Source organism: Pelobates fuscus, chromosome 10 (assembly GCF_036172605.1).
Source record: "Pelobates fuscus isolate aPelFus1 chromosome 10, aPelFus1.pri, whole genome shotgun sequence".
NCBI lineage: Eukaryota > Metazoa > Chordata > Amphibia > Anura > Pelobatidae > Pelobates > Pelobates fuscus.
The window spans coordinates 58,865,930-58,887,796 of NC_086326.1; the positions used below are offsets into that span (position 1 = coordinate 58,865,930).

Genomic DNA, 21,867 nt, shown 5'->3' on the forward strand with positions numbered 1-21,867 from the left:
TTTGGGAAGGTGGGGACTCCTTTTTAGAAGTAAATACCAACGAGGGTTTGACTCCATATACAGTAGATTGTGGAGAACTGACACTGCAATTCCGATTCCACATAGTCACAGTTTGGCTAATGTAGCCTATATTTTCTAATTAAAAGTATAGTCCGAAATAGGGAAATAGTTGTTTGAAATGAATGCTTTGTTTTCAGCTCGCTATGATTTACTATATAGGGAACAAACCCTGTAAAGCACGGGGGGGCCCAAAAGCTAGATCCCTAGATGGTTTAAAACTACAGCCTCCATGATGCTTTGTCATTCTAAAGGCATGCAAAGCATTATGGGGGTTTTAGTTCTACAACATCTGGGGATCTACCTTTTGGGCACTCGTGCTCTAAAGTTTCCCTTGCACTCACCCTGCTTGTTGTGTTCCAATAACAAGCTTCTAAGAGAGTGTAATAAGCAGAAATATTAAACTGCTTCTTCCACCATCGAAGACCTTGGATTTATTATGCTTTCCAAATGATTTAACACTGTTCGAAAAACGTACCAAATATGTTTTCTGCAAAGGTCTCCATAAAATTTTATGGGAATTTTTGTAGATAAAACATTTGGAATGTTTTTCTAACAGTATCGAATCATTTGCAAAGCATATAAAACGGAGGTCTAAGTTAGCAATTTAGTACAAAATATTCTTCATTTAAAAAGAAAGATATCCGAAAACACTGTTTTTTGGTATACCTTGCTTTTCAATCCCTCCCCTATTCATAAAGCTATCAGACTTGCTTTAATCGTGAACTGCACAATTGACATTTTCTATTATAGACACAATATAAATAGTAATATGTTTTGCACTTTCGGGAGGTTTTAACGGACACCGTTAACCCTTTACCCTTTTTAAGAATGTTGATATGTGCAAAGCTGCATTTAATATACTCCTGTTTTGGTCATGTTTTCAATTGTATCAGTCTAAAGTGTTATCTCTATGAAAAGATCTGTGGAACTGATTTATTGCTGCTAAGATTCCCTTGTCTTCACCTGTGTTCACAGGCACTCACATGGAAACAAACAAACAAACAAACAAGACACTCAATAACTGTTTTTTGCTATCTTGCTAAGCACTTGTCCTTTTATAAAATTCCTACCGACACAAACATTTCTATATCTCTTGTATCCAAAATGCATGATTTTAAAGACAGACGTTTTAAAATTGTTTATTGGGCGTGAAAAAAAAAAAGTACCATTTGCAAGTGATTTTCATGAAATTTGTGATGGTTTCCATTATATTGACTTGATTTTCAACATACTGTATGAATCGGAATGACTTCTGTTTGTTTTTAATTAAAATATTTGAAGCAAGAGTAACAGGAACGTATACACGACTATGAAGTTTACAGTCTACATCTTTGATAAGGGAAAAATGGTTTATGAAATGTATACAGTCGCTAATAAAATGTGTTCTATATATTCTATATGATTGTAAATATTTTATACAACGGTACAAATAAAATTTTTCTATCATATTTATGAAGGTGGAATACAGTATTTTTCCTGTTAGCTAATATCTTTAACATTGAACACTGCCAAGCAACTAGCTGGAAGTGTTTTTGTATTAATAGGCTTTGAGACTTCATTCATGCTGCAGTTACAACTTTTTTTCATGCTCTTTATATTTTTATTTGCGTTATCCCAATAGTTTTAGTAGATTAAAATGTTCACTATTTAAACACCCCAATAAAGCCAGAGTTGATTTTCTGTTTTACTCGCTAAAGCAGTATACATAGTTTTTAGTTATGTTTTGGCAAAAGAACAGAAGAAGGGGGGAAAACAAAAAAGTTTCCAACATCTTAATATTAAAATGTTTTGTAATGGTTAAGAGCAGCATAAAACTTACAAATAAAAACAAACAAAACAAAGCTATTAAACCCCATCAGGACATGGGATAAGACAAAGCCTAAGCTATCATGACAGTCCTGGCACATCATCTGTCGTGAAAGGGTTATGTTTTTGAGTGCCAGTTCTACGAGCAATGTTTAGGATTTGCTCATTTCTCTGGTACCCAAAGTGTAATAATCCTTTGCTGCAGGAGGAACTTAAATGCAATGCACCATAGGTTCCATCAGACAGCGAAGGGTGGGATTTAAGAAGTTCTATATTCCATGTATGCTTTTGGTGACAGCTGCATTTTTGCATGCTTCCGGACAAAATGTCTGGCAAGAATGAAAAAGGGAGGGTTAACTGCTTCACGATAACCCAAGTGGGGTCTTAACGTCCAACACTGATGTTGCAGGTCTTGCAGCTGGGGTCTTTCTTTGCGTTGGCAGTGGACAAACTCATAAGTTGATGACCAATGATTTCTGCAACTGTGCCCATTGAAAGATCCACAGGGTCAGTATAAATGACTTCCAAGTTAACATCCTGGGCATGGTGAAATACTAGGCCATTTTCATCTTGTGTGCAGGTCAGAAATTTGTTGTCGTGGAGGCTTAGCTGTGGGAGGCGCTGCTTACAGAACTCATCACCTGGTGACCCCATGGGAGCAAGGACCAGGATGACATAATGGTAGGCTGTGTACATACAGTAGAAGTCCCCGAAATACAAGTTAGTATTTGGGTTGAAGAGTTTTTCAGCCGGTATCACAACTCTGTACCTTCCATACGGTGAATCTTGTGGAGGCTTCCCGGTATTAAACTCTGTGTTGCAACTGAAGAAGACTCCTTCCAGCTTCGCACTGATAGGAGATCCGTGACTGCCACTGTTATCCTTTGGGGAGGGCTGCATGACGTTTCCATGGTGCTCACTGAAATTGAAATAGTTTATATTAATCATGAAAATCCAAGCTCAACACAAACCAAGTACATATAATATTGAAATCCATACATGAACTCAATCACCTTTGCTGACCCTTATTTTCATTTTATTTATTTTTTTAAATTCATGTGAAGTGTATAAGCATAACTGATTATACCTCCCAAGTGTCCCTATTTTCAGCCAAAATCCCTCTGTTAATGTTATCTATACTAATGTCCCTCTTTTGTAAGAGCTCCATATTGTTAGTGTGTATCTTTAAGCTACAATTTATGTGTTTAGAAATCAATCTGTGTTGATGCATTGTTAGGTTTTTACATTACATTTACAGGGGAACTTCTTTTGTAGAACAATGGACTCGTAATTAAGGTAATAGCTGGAAATGCACAGAAAAGGCTTTCTGGGTAAGCAGTCAATCAAGGATTGGGAACAATGCCAAATTTGATATCAAGCCTTACCTATACTACAGAAGAAAACTGCAAAAAAAACCTGGTCTCAAACCAGACTGTGTGACGAATCTTTCCATGTAAATCTAGTTTGTAATATAGTGAGTCTGTCTTTAAATGTAAACCACAAGTGTTAACTGACCACTTATAGAGTTAGAAGTAAACCACGACTTATCTATATATTTATTTATAAAATATTTTACCAGGAAAGATACATTGAGATTTCTCTCGTTTTCAAGTATGTACTGGTTCCACAAATCATTGCATTGTTATATCATAGAAACACTTCAAAAAGTTGACACGTTTTAACTACTTGAAGTTCTGTAGGGGATAACATCGTTTACCCTGTCCTAATTTTTAAAAGTGCTGTTTTTTTTTAGAGAAACACAATATTTTTTAAAGTACTATGGTATTGGTTTAAAATACAGAATATTGAAATCCAATTTATCTTTTTAAAATATTTATTTACACAAGCCTCTTGCTTGAAAAGTTTGGCAGTCTACAAAAATACATCTTTACAGATAATTGTACTAGTTGTGAAAGTAAGAAAAGCACATTAGAGACAGTTTTAATTTGACTCTGATGATAAAATGTTAGTCATCATTGTAACTGAAATTGGCTTTAGCTGGGGTCCACTGGGCACTCGTTGCTGCCTCCCCTGAGTTCTCAGCATTTGTCAGTCCTGCGCGTGATGGCATGGCTCAGTTGGTATTATTGTACCAGAGATGTTTTATAATCTGATATATCCCTCAGTTAATAAACACCTATGAGATCATATTTATTAAAAATCTATTTTCTTACCGGGTGTAGTCAAAGTATTCTTTGTGTTGGTTTCGGTAAAAAACTGAAAATTTAAGCATACGTCCTGCAATAGCTTCTGCTTTTTCCATCAACTGTGTTAGGTGTACTTTTGAATAATCTGAAAACAAAAACAATTAAGTGTGTTTTATTTTAAAATAAGTCGCTTAAAAAGATGTCTATAAATGATCCAACATTTATTTATGTCTAAATAAGTCACGATACACAAAACACATACTTTATAAAATTATTTTAATTGCTGTAAAAGCGTTATGAATTGTAGTGTATAAAACAGCAGCTTTAAAATTGAAACAAAAAATTAAAAACATTTCCATTCCCTCCAATCCGTTATCTTTGCAAAGGGACAGTCATGTCATTAGAACATACCACTTAAACTATGTTAAAATTACATTTAAAAAAAAATATATATATATATATATATATATATATATATATATATTTGTAGAAATGCATATGTTGGACTTGTGCGAAACGTGCACAAACCCATCTAAATGAATGAAAAGTAAATTTTTCAGTAAATGTTCATTTGAATATTCATCGAACGAATGAGGCATACGTTTGTGTGTTTTGAGTGAATGCCACAGAGTTCTTACATAATGTTAATGGGGAATAATATACTTACCAGCAGTGCAGAATTCAATTATCTCACTCCATTCAGAAACCACGTAATCTCCATCCACTTGTTTTGAAGCAGTCTGAACGGCAACTGTATACTCTGTTCTTGGGCTTAAAAACCAATGTCCACGAACAGTCATTGGTAACGGAACTGCTTTGGCTACCAGTTTTGTTGGAACGTCCTAAAGAGTGAGAAAGAATAATCAAAATTAGGAAACGATCCTTGGATTGAACTTAAATACACTAAAGACAGTAATAATATCACTTGAGGATCAACTTTCCTAAATTGAAAATCTTCAAGTCATTAGTTTTCAACTCAAATATTTGTAAAAACGGTTGCAATCAAGATCTAAGACTTCGTTTTATTTTGAGTTTTTGAGGAGAAACTAGTCTTATTTGCATGTCGTGAGCACCATATTTTGCTCCTCCTAGCTGTCTTCCTCTTCTCTTGGTGTAAAATATGGAAGCATTATGATTTTTTTTTTATTTAATGATGCACACACTTTCCTACCAACAATATAAGAATCTCATTAAAGTTAGGCCAGAATTTCTTGTTTAATATCCAGTTAATGTGTTAAACGTGGTTTTATATATTCTATCATAATGAAAAGTAAAACAGTTTGTTCAAAAATTATCAGTCAAACAGTGCCAAAAATAGCTTTGCCAGTGTTGTGCAAAAGTTGTCTTACCTAGCCATAGTGATATGTTCCCAGATCTCTTGGAAACTTGCACAAATAAGGAGGCTGCCTGAGAGGTTCTGCTCAGTAAAGTTAGTTAAAGTGAGATTTATGGTGTGCGCTGCAATACAGGATATTTAGGGTTCTGTTTATGTTGAGCTATTCATGAAACATGGGGTACAGTTAAAGGGACACTATAGTCACCTGAACAACTTTATCTTAATGAAGCAGTTTTGGTGTATAGAACATGCCCCTGCAGCCTCACTGCTCAATCCTCTGCCATTTAGGAGTTAAATCCCTTTGTTTATGAACCCTAGTCACACCTCCCTGCATGTGACTTGCACAGCCTTCCTAAACACTTCCTGTAAAGAGAGCCCTATTAAGGCTTTCTTTATTGCACGTTCTGTTTAACCCCTTAATGACACAACTTATGGAATTAAAGGGAATCATGATGGAATATTTCCGTCATGTGTCCTTACGGGTTTAATTAATATTTTCTTATCCCCTTATGTTAATAGCTTGCTAGACCCTGCAAGAGCCTCCTGTATGTGATTAAATTTCAATTTAGAGATTGAGATACAATTATTTAAGGTAAATTACATCTGTTTGAAAGTGAAACCAGTTTTTTTTTTCCATGCAGGCTCTGTCAATGATAGCCAGGGGAGGTGTGCCTAGGGCTGCATAAACAGAAACAAAGTGATTTAACTCCTAAATGACAGTGAATTGAGCAGTGAAATTGCAGGGGAATGATCTATACACCAAAACTGCTTTATTTAGCTAAAGTAATTTAGGTGACTATAGTGTTCCTTTAAGGTTCTAATACCTCTAAGAGTAAAGTGAGTATTTACATTTAGAATTATAATAATTAGGCTAAATTAATCCCCAACAGTATTTCTAACTTTCAGTTTAAACCCCTCATTTCCCAACTCCTTGTGTTGCAGTGCACACCCTAACCCTAAAACTTACTGTGACTATAACTTTACTTTGCAGGACCTTCCTGAGGTTTTGGGGAGTTCCCAAGAGGTCAGATAACACATCCCTAAAGATAACCAGCTTTTGCAAGATGTCAATATAAAGTTGAACATTTATAATTCAATATTGTAGAAGGTAAGGGTACAAAATTACATATGGGTTGAATGGTGTCTATGGGAAATAGGAAGCTCACTCACTAGTTAGACATGTGAATCGTGCATGCACCATAAGCATGCACCAACATATATACCTCACATTTTGCTCACAATAGTGTGCAAATAAACAATGTGACTTCTGGTCAAAGCGGAGATAATGTGTGCATATGTTAGTGGGATATGTGTGCGTATATATGCTGGTGTATTCTGCTATACCCAAGTGTGATGTATTCTGATGGCAGAAAGTGTCTGGTATTAATAATGTTTGTGGACCCGTAGTGGGCTTGGTTGTGGATTGTGAGTTGGTGGAGTCTCATTTTCCAGATGGCTGAAGGCAACCTCCAACATTCCAGTGATGTAAGTTGTGGACTACATGGTCCCTAATCAGGGCCGGCGCCACCTGTAAGGCGGCCTAGGCAGCCGCCTAGGGCGCAACTTATCAGGGGGCGCCGGATCCCTGTCCCCGCTGCGCCTCCTCATGCTGCGCCACCTGAGCGCTTTAACAAGCCCCTGGCGGCGCAGCACTGCTGCATGGAGGGCGGCCGGGTTTGAGTGACCGGCAGGAGGGAAGCGCAGAGCGCTTCCTCCTGCCGGTCTCTCCATGTAGCGTGGCCGGGCGGCGCGGAACGCGGGACAGGAACCTTTGTTTCCTGTACCCGGACGCCGGCGGAATGACAGGAAGTGCTCACTGAGTGAGCACTTCCTGTCATTCCGCTGGCGGCCGGGTACAGGAAACAGAGGTTCCTGTCCCGCGTTCCGCGCCACCCAGCCACGCTACATGGGCAGGAGGGGAGGGTAAGGACCACTAGGGGATGGGGTATAAGGACCACTAGGGGGGAGGGTATAAGGACCACTAGGGGAGGGGGGGGGTATAAGGACCACGAGGAGGGGAGGGTATAAGGACCACTGAGGGAGGGGGGTATAAGGACCACTAGGGGAGGGAGGGGGGGTATTAGGACCACTAGGGGAGGGAGGGGGGGTATAAGGACCACTAGGGGAGGGAGGGGGGTATAAGGACCACTAGGGGAGGGACGGGGGTATAAGGACCACTAGGGGAGGGAGGGGGGGTATAAGGTCCACTAGGGGAGGGGGGGTATAAGGACCAAGAGGAGGGTATAAGGACCACTAGGGGAGGGAGGGGGGTATAAGGGCCACTAGGGGAGGGAGGGAGGGGGGATAAGGACCACTAGGGGAGGGAGGGAGGGGGGATAAGGACCACTATGGGAGGTTGGGGGGGGATAAGGACTACTAGGGGAGGGAGGGGGGGGGATAAGGACCACTAGTGGAGGGGGATAAGGACCACTAGGGGAGGGAGGGAGGGGGGATATGGACCACTAAGGGGGGGGAGATTACCACTAAGGGGGTGGGGGAGTAGGGGAAGGTCTACTAAGGGGTTTGGGAGAGGGAGGACCACTAAGGGGTTTGGGAGAGGGAGGACCACTAAGGGGGGGAGGGGGGAGTGAGAAGACCACCAAGGGGGGACTGCAGAGGGACAGGGGGCCAAGGGAGAGCACTAAGTGACAGAAGGGGAGAACAAGGAGGGACAGAAGGGAAGGGGAAATCAATAATTGACCGGAGGGGAGAGCACTATGATTTTTTCTTAAAAAAAATAAAGAGCTGTTCCCCTCTCAGTCCCTATCCTACCCCACAAACCCTCTCTTTTACACTACACACATACACAATGCATCCCCCCCCACACACACACAGAAACATACAATGCATTCCTACTCAGACACAGACACACCCGAAACACACAATGCATCCCTTACGTTCTCTTACATAATTAATGCACCCCTTACAGACATACTGCATTCAATTACATACACAGAAACAAACCTTTCACCCCTTTTACACACACACACACACACACACACACACACAAAGATAAACATACAATGCATTCCCTCCACGCAAACACACACTAGATCCCCTATAAACACACTACATCCCTTACACAAATTGCACACATAAAACATCCCCAACTCATGGATGGGGCATGTAGGTGGATTTATGGGTGGGCATTGTGGGCGTATGCCCCCTGGGGGCCCAGACCTTGAGCTGTGTAAGGGGCCCTAAAAAATGGAGCTGCTTCCTGTTCGTTAATTGTTGTGAGCACTGTTAAAAACAGTCTCCAGAGAGCCTCTTCTACACCAAACCTGTGGAGCCAGACTGAGCCCATCATCAGCCTCTTGTCCTCATCTGGTGGTAAGTAGGCAATCCAATATATTATTAGTGGCACTAATCTCTAATTTACCTCACATTAAATGGATACTATAGTCACCAGAAGCACTACAGCATAATGCAGTGGTTCTGGTGTCTATAGCCTGTGCCTGTAGGCTTTTTAATGTAAACACACTGTCTTTTCAGATAAAAGACACTTTGTGAAGACTGGCGTTGGCCCATATGGCAGAGCATATGGGCGGGGCATTGTGATGTCACATGGTGGGCAGTGCATATGGGGGGGCGGCAACATTTTTTTTTGCCTAGGGCGGCAAAAATCCTTGCACCGGCCCTGTCCACAATTCTTTGCCAGCATTATGGTATATATAGTGCACTAAGAGCACTATGGGAGATGTAGTCCACAACATTTGGAGTTCCAAAGGTTGACAATCCCTGTTAGGTGTACACATTTTATGTGTGCACAGTGTGGGTATTTTGGTTAAGTCTAGTTAAATAAAACATATCTTGGTGTGATTGTGAGAGTGGTCTTGGGGTATGTTGGTCCGTACTGGTGGGAAAGTGGTGTTGGCAGAGTTTGAGCCAATTTCGAGCTGTGCACCTTAACACCAGTGTATATCTTTCTGTCTGTAAAAACAGAACACATACTGTACATGTCTTAATTTACTTGTGTTTTTTGCTTGTCCTTAATATTTTATACTGGCAGGATTATGGATTAAAGTGGAAATTGTCATGGATTAAAATTGTCATGAATAAAATTTCAATTTTTTTGGCTAAAATAGCTCAATGGAAATGGTTAACTTTCAGAATTTTCCAAGTTTGTTCTATTTTGGCCTATACATTGAAATTCACTCGACAATTCTCCCACATATGAATGAATATCTCAAAAACACTGACCGGGTTATTAATTGAAGTGTGAAATGCTGGGAAAAATAGCCAAATTGGAAAAAGTCTTTATGTTAATTCTGCTTTCAATTTAGGGGGAGGGGGAGGGGGAGGGGGGTGGGGGGGGTTTGCCTTAAATTTGACATTTACTTTGGATTGCCCTCAATACCCACTTTAGTGAATAACCATGTAAATATCTATCTAGTTATATATCTATCTATGCATTTGCTATTGACTTTAGTAGTGATTAGTGCCACTAGAGGGAGCTATTCTTTTACAGAATATTTTCCGAGTTCAGATTCCTTTGTGTCTGGTATTTAAGGCGTATTTAGACATCTGAAGCAGAATATCACCCTTTTGTCTGTCCTTTTCTTTTATATGAATCAGCGTTTTCAGACATTAATAGTGGGTCAGTTATTCGACAAGGATATTCCAATGACATAATTAAAAACATTTTTAAGGTTCAAATAATTTATCTGTCTAAACAGACCCAGAATGCAGGTCTGTTTCTTTGTATGTATGCTGCACAAATTGGGTAACTACGCTTCATATTTCACAAATGTTTGCATTCTATTGTTGAACTCTCAGTTACAATGTCCTTTTAGCTCTCCTAGCTACATCACCTATCCATCCTTCCTGTACTCTACCCCCTCTCTCTGTAGCTTCTGCTATTCTGCAACCCTCCATCTGCTTCGTGCCCTGTCTAATTCCAGCTGTTATCTCCCCCTCCACCTGGTCTATTTCAGTCTCCCATCCCTTGTGTTTCCCTCTACTCTATTTCTATTTCCCATTTTTCAATACGCTTCTTGCTTCTAACATATCTTACATACTTTCACACGTATGTATCATTCCCTTCCCCATGTGTGACTTAAAGGAACCCTCCAGACCCCCCTGGCTTTTCAAGCAAAAAACAGGTCCTGTTACTTCCTGGTTTGGTTAGCTTATTTGCACTGAACTCAAAAGACAGAAATTGCACAGAGCACCTGCCTTACAAAGACTTCTCATTGAGCTGCATTGGGAAGTCTGTGATTGGACAGCCATAGAAAGTCTGGGCGTGGATAGAAGAGGAAAGGCAGCAGAAAAGATATCTGCTGTGTTTACAAGCTGTTTTTAGATATAACTCCAATGAAAAAAATGTAAATTAAATGCATGCAGGTTTTCATTCGTGGTATATCTACTAAGCAGTGATTTGTATTTATTTTGTATTTGGGCAATGGAGTGTGCCTTTAAAAGGACACTATTGACACCCACACCACTTCAGCTCTTTGAAGGGGTCTGGGTGCACTGTCCCTGGGTGAACTTTGTTACAAAGAAACTCCAACTCCACTAACTCTGCCTCCAGTGGCTGTCTAAAAAGCAGCCACTGGGGGCACTTCCTGGATCCTAACGGACTTTTGGTCTGCTAACTAATGCTGGACTTCCCCATGCTTTGCTGAGCCGTGACCCAGCATCAAGGGGCATCGGTGCTGAGATCAGGTAAGTAAATAAGTTTTTTTTTTTTTAAATCTTTATTTACTGCGGTGGGGGAGGCTATAGTTTTGCATTCCTGGCACTATAGTATTACCCTTAAGATTTTTTTTTCCCCCCCATCGCTAGTCCTGTTTTCTAACATTATGTTTGCAACATTATTTGGTTGGGTTTGAGGGTTCCAAGAAACCTTGGATCTGCAATCCAGTAATCTTAAAATAAAGTACAATTGGTCCAGCATTCCTCTGTCACCAAGCTCTCTGTTTATTGAGGCAGTGTTACATGTGACAACAATTTAGCCACACCAGGTCTTTACAAAGCTTGACAAAGGCATGGTGTGTCCAAAACACTGTCAGGCATTGTGTCCGTCAATAAACTAAGAGCTCAATTACAGAGGAGTGCACATCCATTTGCACTTTAGGTCAATATTTGTGTGAACATGTATCGTGGAATCAAATAACTTCATGGCCTGTTATTGAAGACAAACTGAGAAAAACAAGCTGATAACTATTAACCCATACAAGTATTTCATAATCTAGACCAGGCATAGGCAACCTTCGGCACTGCAGATGTTTAGGACTACACCTCCCATGATGCTTTGCCAGCATTATGTGTGTAAGAACATTATGGGGGATGTAGTCTACAACATCTGGGGTGCCGAAGGTTGCCTATCCCTGATCTAGACCCTTTGCTGAATCAGTGGAAGAAGGAGTGTTATTAACTTTTTCTCATGGCGAGCTTGTCACATTTCTGACCTTCAAGAAGTCACATATGCACTGCAAACTGTCACACATTGAAAATGAAGATTATATGGGTTACTCCAAGCATGGTTAGGATGCCAAGAGTACACTGGAAAGTATCCTGATGGTTATCCATAACCATGCTTGGAGTAAGCCATACTATTGACCTAAAGTACAAATGGTTGCGTATTGCAATGGTTTGCACCTTATCTGGTTACTGCTGGTTCCTGTCATGCTGGGTGGATAGCATTCAGTTTCTTTGCCAAAGCCGAATGTCAATCCTGCCATTTATTCATTACGAGAATCAGCCAATGAATGAATCTCAGTGCAAAGAATGTGCACAGAATAAACATTAGCAAGATCGACAATTTGTAAGCAAACTATGCATAGTACTTTATACTGAAATGCTGCACGCACAGGACACCATGACCACTTCAAAATACTGAAGTGGTAAATGGTCACTGTGCTTGTTGGAGTAAACCTTTACAAAAAAAAGACTATTGAATGAGGACCCTATTTAGTATTGGGGAAGGAAAACTGAAATTTAAGCCAGGAACGTTTATAACAGAGGAAGGAAGAGTATGTTATCTGTACTTGCTTGTTTGCATTTTTTAGACCAAATGTAACATGTATTCCTTATGCTATCGTGTTATCCTCAGTAGTTATATGCAGGAACCCCCTTGATTAAATTAAAATAGAGTAAAAAACATTTGAAACATAGCTTGTTCAAGGGCCACTACCAGTTTGATGCTGCAACACACTCCGCCTCCCGCGGCGTCCTCCTGGAGGTGTTGCTTCCCAGCTACATCTCCAAGCCAATGTTCCTCAACGAACACTGTGTGCACGCCCAATCAAATGCTTCTCATAAGACCCCATTGAATCCAATGCTTCCCTATGAGCTGCATTTGATGATTTTCTATGTCATCATGGGCGTCAAATCGCCACGTGACCATGACGCAAAAAAAATGGTAAATGCAGACCAAAAGCAGCATGCTTAAAAATTCTGTAATAATTTTTTTTGGACAAAATCTGTTGAATTTGAACAGTGAAGAAGTGGTTATTCAAGATTTTTTTCCCTGGTTAATCACTAAAGTAATTTTAGAATTGTATTGATACAAATTTGGAGATTCACTCTCTGGGTTCAGTTTTAAGTTTGGAACTCGTAGTTGAACTTGTCCAGAACATCCTTTTTAAAATCAATATGACTTGTGTCAAAAGAACTTGGATAGCTGAAGAAATAGTGCACATGCTGTGATTTCAAACCTGCAGAGATCCAGAACGACCACAAATTCCTTAACCTTGAAGGACATTTAGGTCAGTTTAAAGTGCAATGGTCAGACAGTTGTCAGGACTAGTCTAATATGACACAGGTTAAGGTTCTCAGTATTTGCCCATTCTCATATCTTATGTTTATTATTACTTCTCTTAAAGTTAAAAGGTAAATCGCATCAAGAACCCCATGCTTATTGAGACTAGAGACGTAACAGCTACACCTCAAGGACAAGGTCCAAAAGAAGGTTGAAATGATCATCTCAGGTTGCTCTCTCTCTCTTGCAGAGAAAGCCTGCTAGCTTACAAATCTGAACTACTTTTGTTTGATGTGTGACACGTTAAAGGTCTCTTTGTGATGATATGCATGGGCAAAGGCTGGAGACCTGAGCAAAAAAACTAATCAAAAGAGTTAAGTAACTAAACTATTAAGTTGTTGTCTGTTCTCAATGTTCTCCGATCTTCAGTTTATTTTTGCCTCAAAGGTCAGAATATATTATTGCTTAAAGGGAAACTATAGTGCCAGAAAAACAAACTCGTTTCCCTGGCACTATAGCTTCCCACTCCTTCAAGCCCCCCCTCGATGCTGGTTCAGGTCCGCCTTCATTCCTTCCCCGCTGACTGGCCGCGCTCACATTAGGATTTCCCCATAGGAAAGCATTATTCAATGCTTTATTCAAAGCTTTCCTATCGGGATTCCGGTGACGCTGGAAGTACTCAAGCATAGCGTGAGGATGTCCAGCGTCATTTAGGCGACCAAAAGTCGCCTAAAGACCCGGAAGTCCCTCTAGTGGCTTTCTGGTAGACAGCCACTAGAGATGGAGTTAACTCTACCAAGCAATTATTGCAGTTTATTAACAACTGCATTAATTACATGCTCAGGGTTAAGGTGATGGAACACTGCACCTAGACCACTTCAATGAGCTGAAGTGGTCCGGGTACCTATAGTGTCCCTTTAAACTGAATATTGTTGTATCACTTTACAGATGATCAAAGTAATATATGCTGATAGATGTTCCAGCATTAATTAAGCCTGCTTTATACAGGTACTTGCATGTTATGGTTGATATATTGGTGTAATATTCTTTTCTTATTAATGCAAATATATTGAATGATAAATTGGAGACATGGGATCAGATCTTATTACTGTAATTTTAATAATGGCAGCTAAACAAATAGCAGGTGTACCATTAGTAATTAGCACTGAATTCAATGTAATTTTTTTTTTTAAATTATGACTTTTTTTTAATTATGGATGACTGTGTTGACTCTAGGAAGTGTAGAAAACACCAAAATATAAATGGAGGTTAACCTGCATTTTTTTCAATAACTCAGCAATTCTAGACTTTAAAGCAATACCAGCAATTCTAACAGACACAGCTAAGCACTAATGACACGGCTAATGCATTATCGTTACCTATTTAGTATCAGCATTCTAACCGCTTGATTATATTAGTGGAAGAAGGCATGGCATCAAGTGATGCAAGACATTATTGACTGCATGTATATAAATTATCTAGAATCCACTAATACACAGGACTGTCAGGTGTAAGGGGGTTATAAAATAGGGTTCCTAATGTTCTCCCAACTGTCCCTATTTAGGGTGAACAGCCCCTGTTATGGAACTAAATCCCTATGTCCCTCTTTTCTAATAGCTCCATATTGTTGGTGTGTCTGAAAGTATAACAAAGCTACCAACACAGCCATAATAATATTCCCAGTAATGTGCCTTAACCCCTTAAAGACACATGACGGAAACATTCCGTCATGATTCCCTTTTATTCCGGAAGTTGTGTACTTAAGGGGTTAAAAACGGCAATAAATGTGTTTAGAAATCAGTCTGTTTAAATAAAATACCTTTTTCTTGTTCTAAATTTTATTTTCGTTCCATAAATTGTTATGTGTAAATTTCCTATAATTTTTTTAGAACAGCCCATCCCTGCTCACACTCCCACTCTGTACCCCTAAATCAAAGTGTCTTTGTTCATTTAAAATGTTGGGAGGTATCCATTGGTTTTAAAAGTGGCCCTGCTTGAGCCCGACAGAGCCATGGTTAGTACGCATACAGCATTTTGCTGCTGATTACAGAAATCGGAATCTCCAATAAATCTGTTTAATCCAACTTGCACTCTACAGAGATGCTACAAATTAAGCAGATTCCAAGACACGAGCAATCACATTTGCCTGATAATCTGTATAAAATATGACTTGTGTGTGATAACAGATCTTTTTGTAGATTTGCAGAGATGATTCCTTTCTAGTAATTCTGAATATTTTCATATATTGCCAGGAGGCCTCCCTTGGCAAAAGGCTACCTAGGGAAAAGGTCTGTGCAGTGTCAGCTTACAAATACATAGTTAAACATTTAAGACCAAAAGCTACCTCCAGGATACAGTGAAATGTATTACAATTATAGCATGGAGATACGAAGATATTAGTCTTTTGTAAACACAAAAAGAGGCAAATTACATTTGTGGGCAACATACAGAATGCTTGCTTCTGCTGTGAAGGTATTTAACATCTTCAATACCAAAATTAAGTATACATGTTTTTATGTTCTTGTATCTTGCAGTATAAAACCTAGTCCATAAAGCGTCACTCACCCATATGTATACTCTAGTTATGAATATCAGCCTGTTGGGAAACAATCTACTCTGTCAGAAGCCACTAGTCACTGATATAATACATGCAAAAGTTCTAAAAATGTTGTCAACTCATCCCCTGCTATCAAACAGTACAGGAAGTTTCACTGGGTGATGTCAGAGTGGACAGGAGTGAATGGACTCTACCATTTTACTATCAGAATTACATTTGCAATGAAAAGATTGATAAGGATTGCTAGATCAGTTTTAAATACCTTTATTTTAGAAATATATGACTTAATTGTATGTGGGCATTATGCTCAAATGCAGACATTCTCTCTAAATTCTGTTTCATTTTTTAGTAAGTTGTACTGCATTTCTACATTTATACTCGCATTTCAGACCACGTGTGAAGTATTGTAGGGTAGAGGACAAATATTTTTTATAAAGGATGAACAAATAAGTGGAAAAAATAAATTGTGTAAATTTACATATTTTCAATGTGTATGTTTGTCTGCAAAGCAATCTATACACACAAGTGCTGTGTTATGATATGTTTATATGCTAGCTAGGCATTCCTTGCTTCAAATAAATGTTATGCTAATATTTTTTCAATGAAAAAGTGCTCGGTAGTAAAGTGGTTAAACTTCTTGTCCCTAAACTTAGTGAAGATAATCTATGTGTAGAGATTTCATATCTTTTGACGTGTGGTCAGTGAAGTAGCATTTTTTTGTTTTAGATTTTGACTTGCTTTAGATTTCTAGATTGCAACAAAACGCGTTGGGTATTTTTACACTGAACTGGGAATTGAGGAGAACAAAGGCATGTAAAATGTTGGTATAAAATAGCTGTAAAATGCTCAAACTCAAATATTTGTCCAACTCTTCTATTTTGTCACTTTTCCCATTTTCCAGTGAATAAACGCCTAGGCGATCTTAACGTTAGGCCAGTTGGATTACTTTTTCTTATTACTCTATTTTAAATTTTCCTGAAACTTCTGCAGTGTAGCAGTCTAAATGGTTCATTTGTCTGTGTGTTGAAGCTGTACATGCCCTTGCCTTCGAACACCTCTGCCTAAACTTGAAACTTTCTTGTCTCATGGGTGCTCCCCATAACCTGTCCCTTTTCTATTGTTCTATTGTTGCTGTCAGACTCAATGTTTTATATAGAGTGCGATCATCAGTGTGAAAATATTTTATACTGATAAGAATCTGGAGTCTCAAGCCTATGCCAAAAGAGAATATTAAATTGCTGTCTCCTTCTGAGTCATTGTACAGAGCTGTTTGATCATCCAGTCATGTGTAACAGCCCTGTTTATCACTGAGCGAGCGGCAGCCTCAGTATGTTCTATTTAATGGTTAGAAAGGAAAAAGGTCACTAAAGAGGTTGGGAAGAGAGCAGAATAATCCTTGGAGTGTATCTCAGAATGTAATTATTGGAAGATGATTATCGATTGGTTAGTGGAAGATGTCATAAGCAGAAAATGCAGAACCATAGACGAACAACAGAAAAAAAAGGACCCAGTTGAGAGCATGTGTGAATTATATTTCACTTCCTTAATTTCTACTGGACCAACTCACAAAAACTATAGCATTTATTGGGTTAGATTCTGATAGATGAAAGAACCTCACAACTTGATTCAATCATAATTCCATCAGTTCACTTATACCTTAGGTGGCTAGAGTATATTGGCATGAGTACTTTTAATTAAAAATAAAGAGTGCGTTGCGTGTTTAATACTTTAGCACTGTACTCAATGTTATTTTTCATTCCCTTAGTATGACACTGCGCCATGCTTGTCAATAAGATCTCGGGAAATGTAAGTTTCCTAATGCTAAATTGGAGAGGGTTTTGCAATATTTTGCATTTTTGTAATGAATTGTTAATTTTACAAATTCATCGTACCGCCAGTAATACCAATTATCTCTTGCTAGTCATCAGAAGCCATATGCCAACGAATACAGCGCCCGTATTTTATATATTAAGTTTCTTGCGTTTGCAATTACCGCAACTACCAGTCGTATGCAAATACAGTCTTTATTAAAGAGGGAAAAATAATGGTTTATGTAATACATCCAAAAACAACATTTTTTGTTCTGAATAAACTTTGTTGTTTCCAAATATAATAACACCCACCCACCCACCTTGTACATGTATAGATAAAGGCAGTTAATAAATATACACTATCTATGATAGTTTCTCAGACCGAGATTAACAGGACAAGTAACTCAGATGACCTGCTTAACCAAGTTTTAAGTGAAATGGCTGTAGTAGAATTTAGATTGTTAATTCCCTCTGCCAGTAGCCTTTGTGTTAATCATCTGAAAACACCCTGTAACACTCCAAATAAAAGATAAAATAAACGGAATGCAACAAGATATTTAAAAGGATTTTTGAACACGTGTTTTTGTTTTTTTTAGATGACATGCCGTGATCATAGGAATGGGGGCCATATAAACATGTTAATGCAGGTATCTTCCTGGAGTAAGCCAACTTCAGGGATATTTCATGATACCAGATTTGTATCTGAGAGGGAAAGTGTGCAAGGTATGAAGGGTATGTGAAAAGCAAACTAGCTGGAATGTATGCTATGTGGTCTGATTAATAGAGGTTTTATTGGTCAGATAATAGTAAAATACATTAGATATGTGCAATCTTTTGCCAACACAATGAATACATTTCCAATAGAGGCAAGATGTTTCTTGGGTCTGTAGGATCTGCTTAATCAAAATTCAATGCACATTCACTTTGTTAACAAGGATAGAGAGCTGCCTCTCCTCAGTCTCAGACTGGATGTCCGAACTTATCTGCTCTCCTTATAATACCAGGTTTTCCAATCATTCCAGTTCTGGTGGCACAGCCCCGACTGACGGGTCCTGTCCTGCCACCTTGACTTACTTCCCTGGTGTGCCATTTTTGGCACTACCAGAGAACTGTCTCAGAGCATAGATAATGATGCGCTGATGCTATGCTCAAGGCATTTAAAGCCTCTTGAAAGCACTGAAACAATGCTCCCTGCAGAGTATGCCGTCAGTGGGCCAGTCTGAATGAGTTAAGCATTGCCTAGCTGGTGTGCCAATTTGTCCTCCTAATCTTCCGCTGTTGCTCTCTGTGCCCATTGAAGGTACATGCCTCAGCACATCCTTGCAAGCTTGCTGCATTGGTGTTATCCAAGTTTCTGGCCTCACCTTTACATTTAATAACTAGTCTGTGCTGACAAATCCTGACAATTTCACCTTAAAAACATTGCCCACATCCGCCTCTGTCTTCCGCAGAATGCTAATAAGGGGGCTTGTACATGCTCTTGTAATTTCTTGCATTGATTACTATAATTCTTTGCCAATTGATCTCTCCGGACTGCCTTTACAGTCCATAATGATTACTGCTGCCAGAGTTATTTTTCTCTCTTATCGCTCTTCTCACACTCCTTTTAAAGAAGAAAAACTACCACAACAAGAGGACATAGTCTTAAATTAGAGGGGCAAAGGTTTAAAAATAATATCCGGAAGTATTACTTTACTGAGAGGGTAGTGGATGCATGGAATAGCCTTCCAGCTGAAATGGTAGAGGTTAACACAGTGAGGGAGTTTAAGCATGCATGGGATAAGCATAAGGCTATCCTAACTATAAGATAAGGCCAGGGACTAATGAAAGTATTTGGAAAATTGGGCAGACTAGATGGGCCGAATGGTTCTTATCTGCCATCACATTCTATGTTTCTATGGTTCTTTGTCAATTGGTACATTGTTGGCTTCCTGTAGCAGGGGTAGGCAACCTACAGCACTCCAGATGTTGTGGATGAAATCTCCCCAATGCTTTGCTAGCATTATGACTCTAAGAGCACTATGAAAGATGTAGTCCACAACATCTGGAGTTACCTATCTCTGCCCTACAGGACTCAATTAATAATATAAACTCTTAACTGCAAAGCTCTCTTCAACCCTACTCTTCACTACATTTCTTTACTAATTCTTAGGTACACCCCTTCTCTGCCACTTCATTCTACTGCTGGCTTCTCCCGTCTGCCCATACTGCTAATCTGGGCTTGCACGACTCCTTGGAGGCAACTCCATTCTTATGGAAGAGCCTGCTTTCCCCCATCAGACTCTCACCTACTCTGCAATCTTCCAAGACATCCCTTCCAAACCATATCTTCAGAATAGCTTACAGTCTCCCAGGGTAACTGTCATTCCTCAAACTAATATCCTAATCTCTCAATTTAATTAGTGGGGCCGTTCTCCACTTCACTCTCACCTTTCAACTCTGATACTTTTCTTATCATGTCGTTTGGTTACTATGTAATTGATCATTGATGCTGACAAAAAAAAATGTTTTTTTTTTTATTTATAATAAATAGACGAGTTGATTTGATCATAGTTGTCTTTTTAACTACAAACATAGGAAGTAGGTTGGAAAATATTGTGAATATGTTCTAATATTGATAGTGGGGCCAAGTCAGGATGCATCTAAGTATTGTGTAGCCTTTTAACTTGTTTAGACTTGATATAAAATGAAGAGTATAGGGTTCACTACCACTAACAGTAAATAGAACAAATTAAGAATGCTGGAAAGATAAAGAGGGGAAAAGCACTACAACCATGGACGGACTGACTACTCGGGCACATCGGTCATGGACCGAGGGCCAGAGACAGCCAGGGGCCTGGCCGCACAGCCATGCTCCAGCTGGAGAGATCAGATATTAGAGATCTCTCCAACTGGAACGCAAAATAATAATAATAAAAAAGATCTTTTCCTTTATTAGGTTGCTGGGGCCCCTGATGGAGCACGGGGCCCCAGCAACCTACCGCTCAGCATATTACCCCCTCCACTTAATGAGACCTGGCAGCTTCAACAGCTCTCTGCCAGGTCTCCTGCTTCCTGTCCCACGCGGCTCTGTGTGATAGGAGAGGCGGAGCCAGGAAGTGACCTCACTTCCTGTTTACTCCTCTCACACAGAGCCCGATCAGCAGGGGAAGGAGCAGCAGCCTGGGAGACCAGAGGGAGCAGAGAGACAGGTAGGTACTACTCACCCCCCCCCCCTCGTTACTACTCACCCTCCCTCTCTCTGTCACTGTGTCACCTCCTCTCTCTGTCACTGTGTCACCCCCTCTCTCTGTCACTGTGTCACCCCCTCTCTCTGTCACTGTCACCACCCTCCCTCTGTCACTTTCACCACCCTCCCTCTGTCACCCCCTCCCTCTGTCACAGTCACCCCCTTCCTCTGTCACTAGTCACCCCCTCCCTCTGTCACTGTCACCCCTCCCTCCCTCTGTTACTGTGTCACCCCCTCCCTCACTGCCACTAGACACCCCTCCCTCTGTCACTAGTCAACCCCTCCCTCCGTCACTGTGTCACTAATCACCCCCACCCTCCCTCCATCACTGTGTCACTAGTCACCCCCTCCCTGTGTCACTAGTCACCCCCTCCCACCGTCACTAGTCACCCCCTCCCACCGTCACTGTGTCACCCCCACCCTCCCTCCGTCACTAGTCACCCCCTCCCTCTGTCACTAGTCACCCCTGCCTCCCTCTGTCACTGTGTCACCCCCTCCCTCTGTCACTAGTCACCCCCTCTCTCTGTCACCCCTCCCTCCCTCTGTCACTAGTCACCCCCTCCCTCTGTCACTAGTCACCCCCTCTCTCTGTCACCCCTGCCTCCCTCTGTCAATGTGTCACCCCCTCCCTCTGTCACTGTGTCACCCCCTCCCTCTGTCACTGTGTCACCCCCTCCCTCTGCCACTATTTTCCCCTCCCTCTGTTAATGTGTCATCTCCTCCCTCTGTCAATGTGTCACCCCCTCCCTCTGTCAATGTGTCACCCCCTCCCTCTGTCACTGTCACCCCCTCTCTCTGTCACCCCTCCCTCCCTCTGTCACTAGTCACCTGCCCACTGTGTCACTACTTACCCCCTTTCTCTGTCACTAGTCACCCCCCTCCCTCTGTCACTAGTCACCCCCCTCCCTCTGTCACTAGTCACCCCCCTCCCTCTGTCACTGTGTCACCCACTCCCTCTGTCACTAGTCACCCCCTCTCTCTGTCACTAGTCACCCCCTCTCTCTGTCACCCCTCCCTCCCTCTGTCACTAGTCACCCCTCACTCCCTCTGTCACTAGTCACCCCTCACTCCCTCTGTCACTGTGTCACCCCTCCCTCTATCACTGTGTCACCCCCTCCCTCACTGCCACTAGTCACCCCTCCCTCCATCACTGTGTCACGATTCACCCCCACACTCCCTCCGTCACTAATCACCCCCTCCCTCCGTCACTGTGTCA

At 40.6% G+C, this 21,867-nt stretch overlaps 1 protein-coding gene across 2 annotated transcripts in view; it reads right to left on the minus strand.

Moving 5' to 3' along the window:
• The window catches only part of PHYHIPL (phytanoyl-CoA 2-hydroxylase interacting protein like), a 147,587-nt gene continuing 125,720 nt past the window's right edge, over positions 1-21,867 (minus strand). For both annotated transcript variants that reach the window (XM_063434894.1, XM_063434895.1), the window contains exons 3-5: positions 4,681-4,855; positions 4,041-4,158; positions 1-2,785 (exon numbers count right to left, since the gene is read on the minus strand). In XM_063434894.1, the coding sequence (XP_063290964.1) occupies positions 2,251-2,785; positions 4,041-4,158; positions 4,681-4,855 (828 nt within the window). In that variant the 3' untranslated portion in view covers positions 1-2,250. The remainder of the gene's footprint in view (positions 2,786-4,040; positions 4,159-4,680; positions 4,856-21,867) is intronic.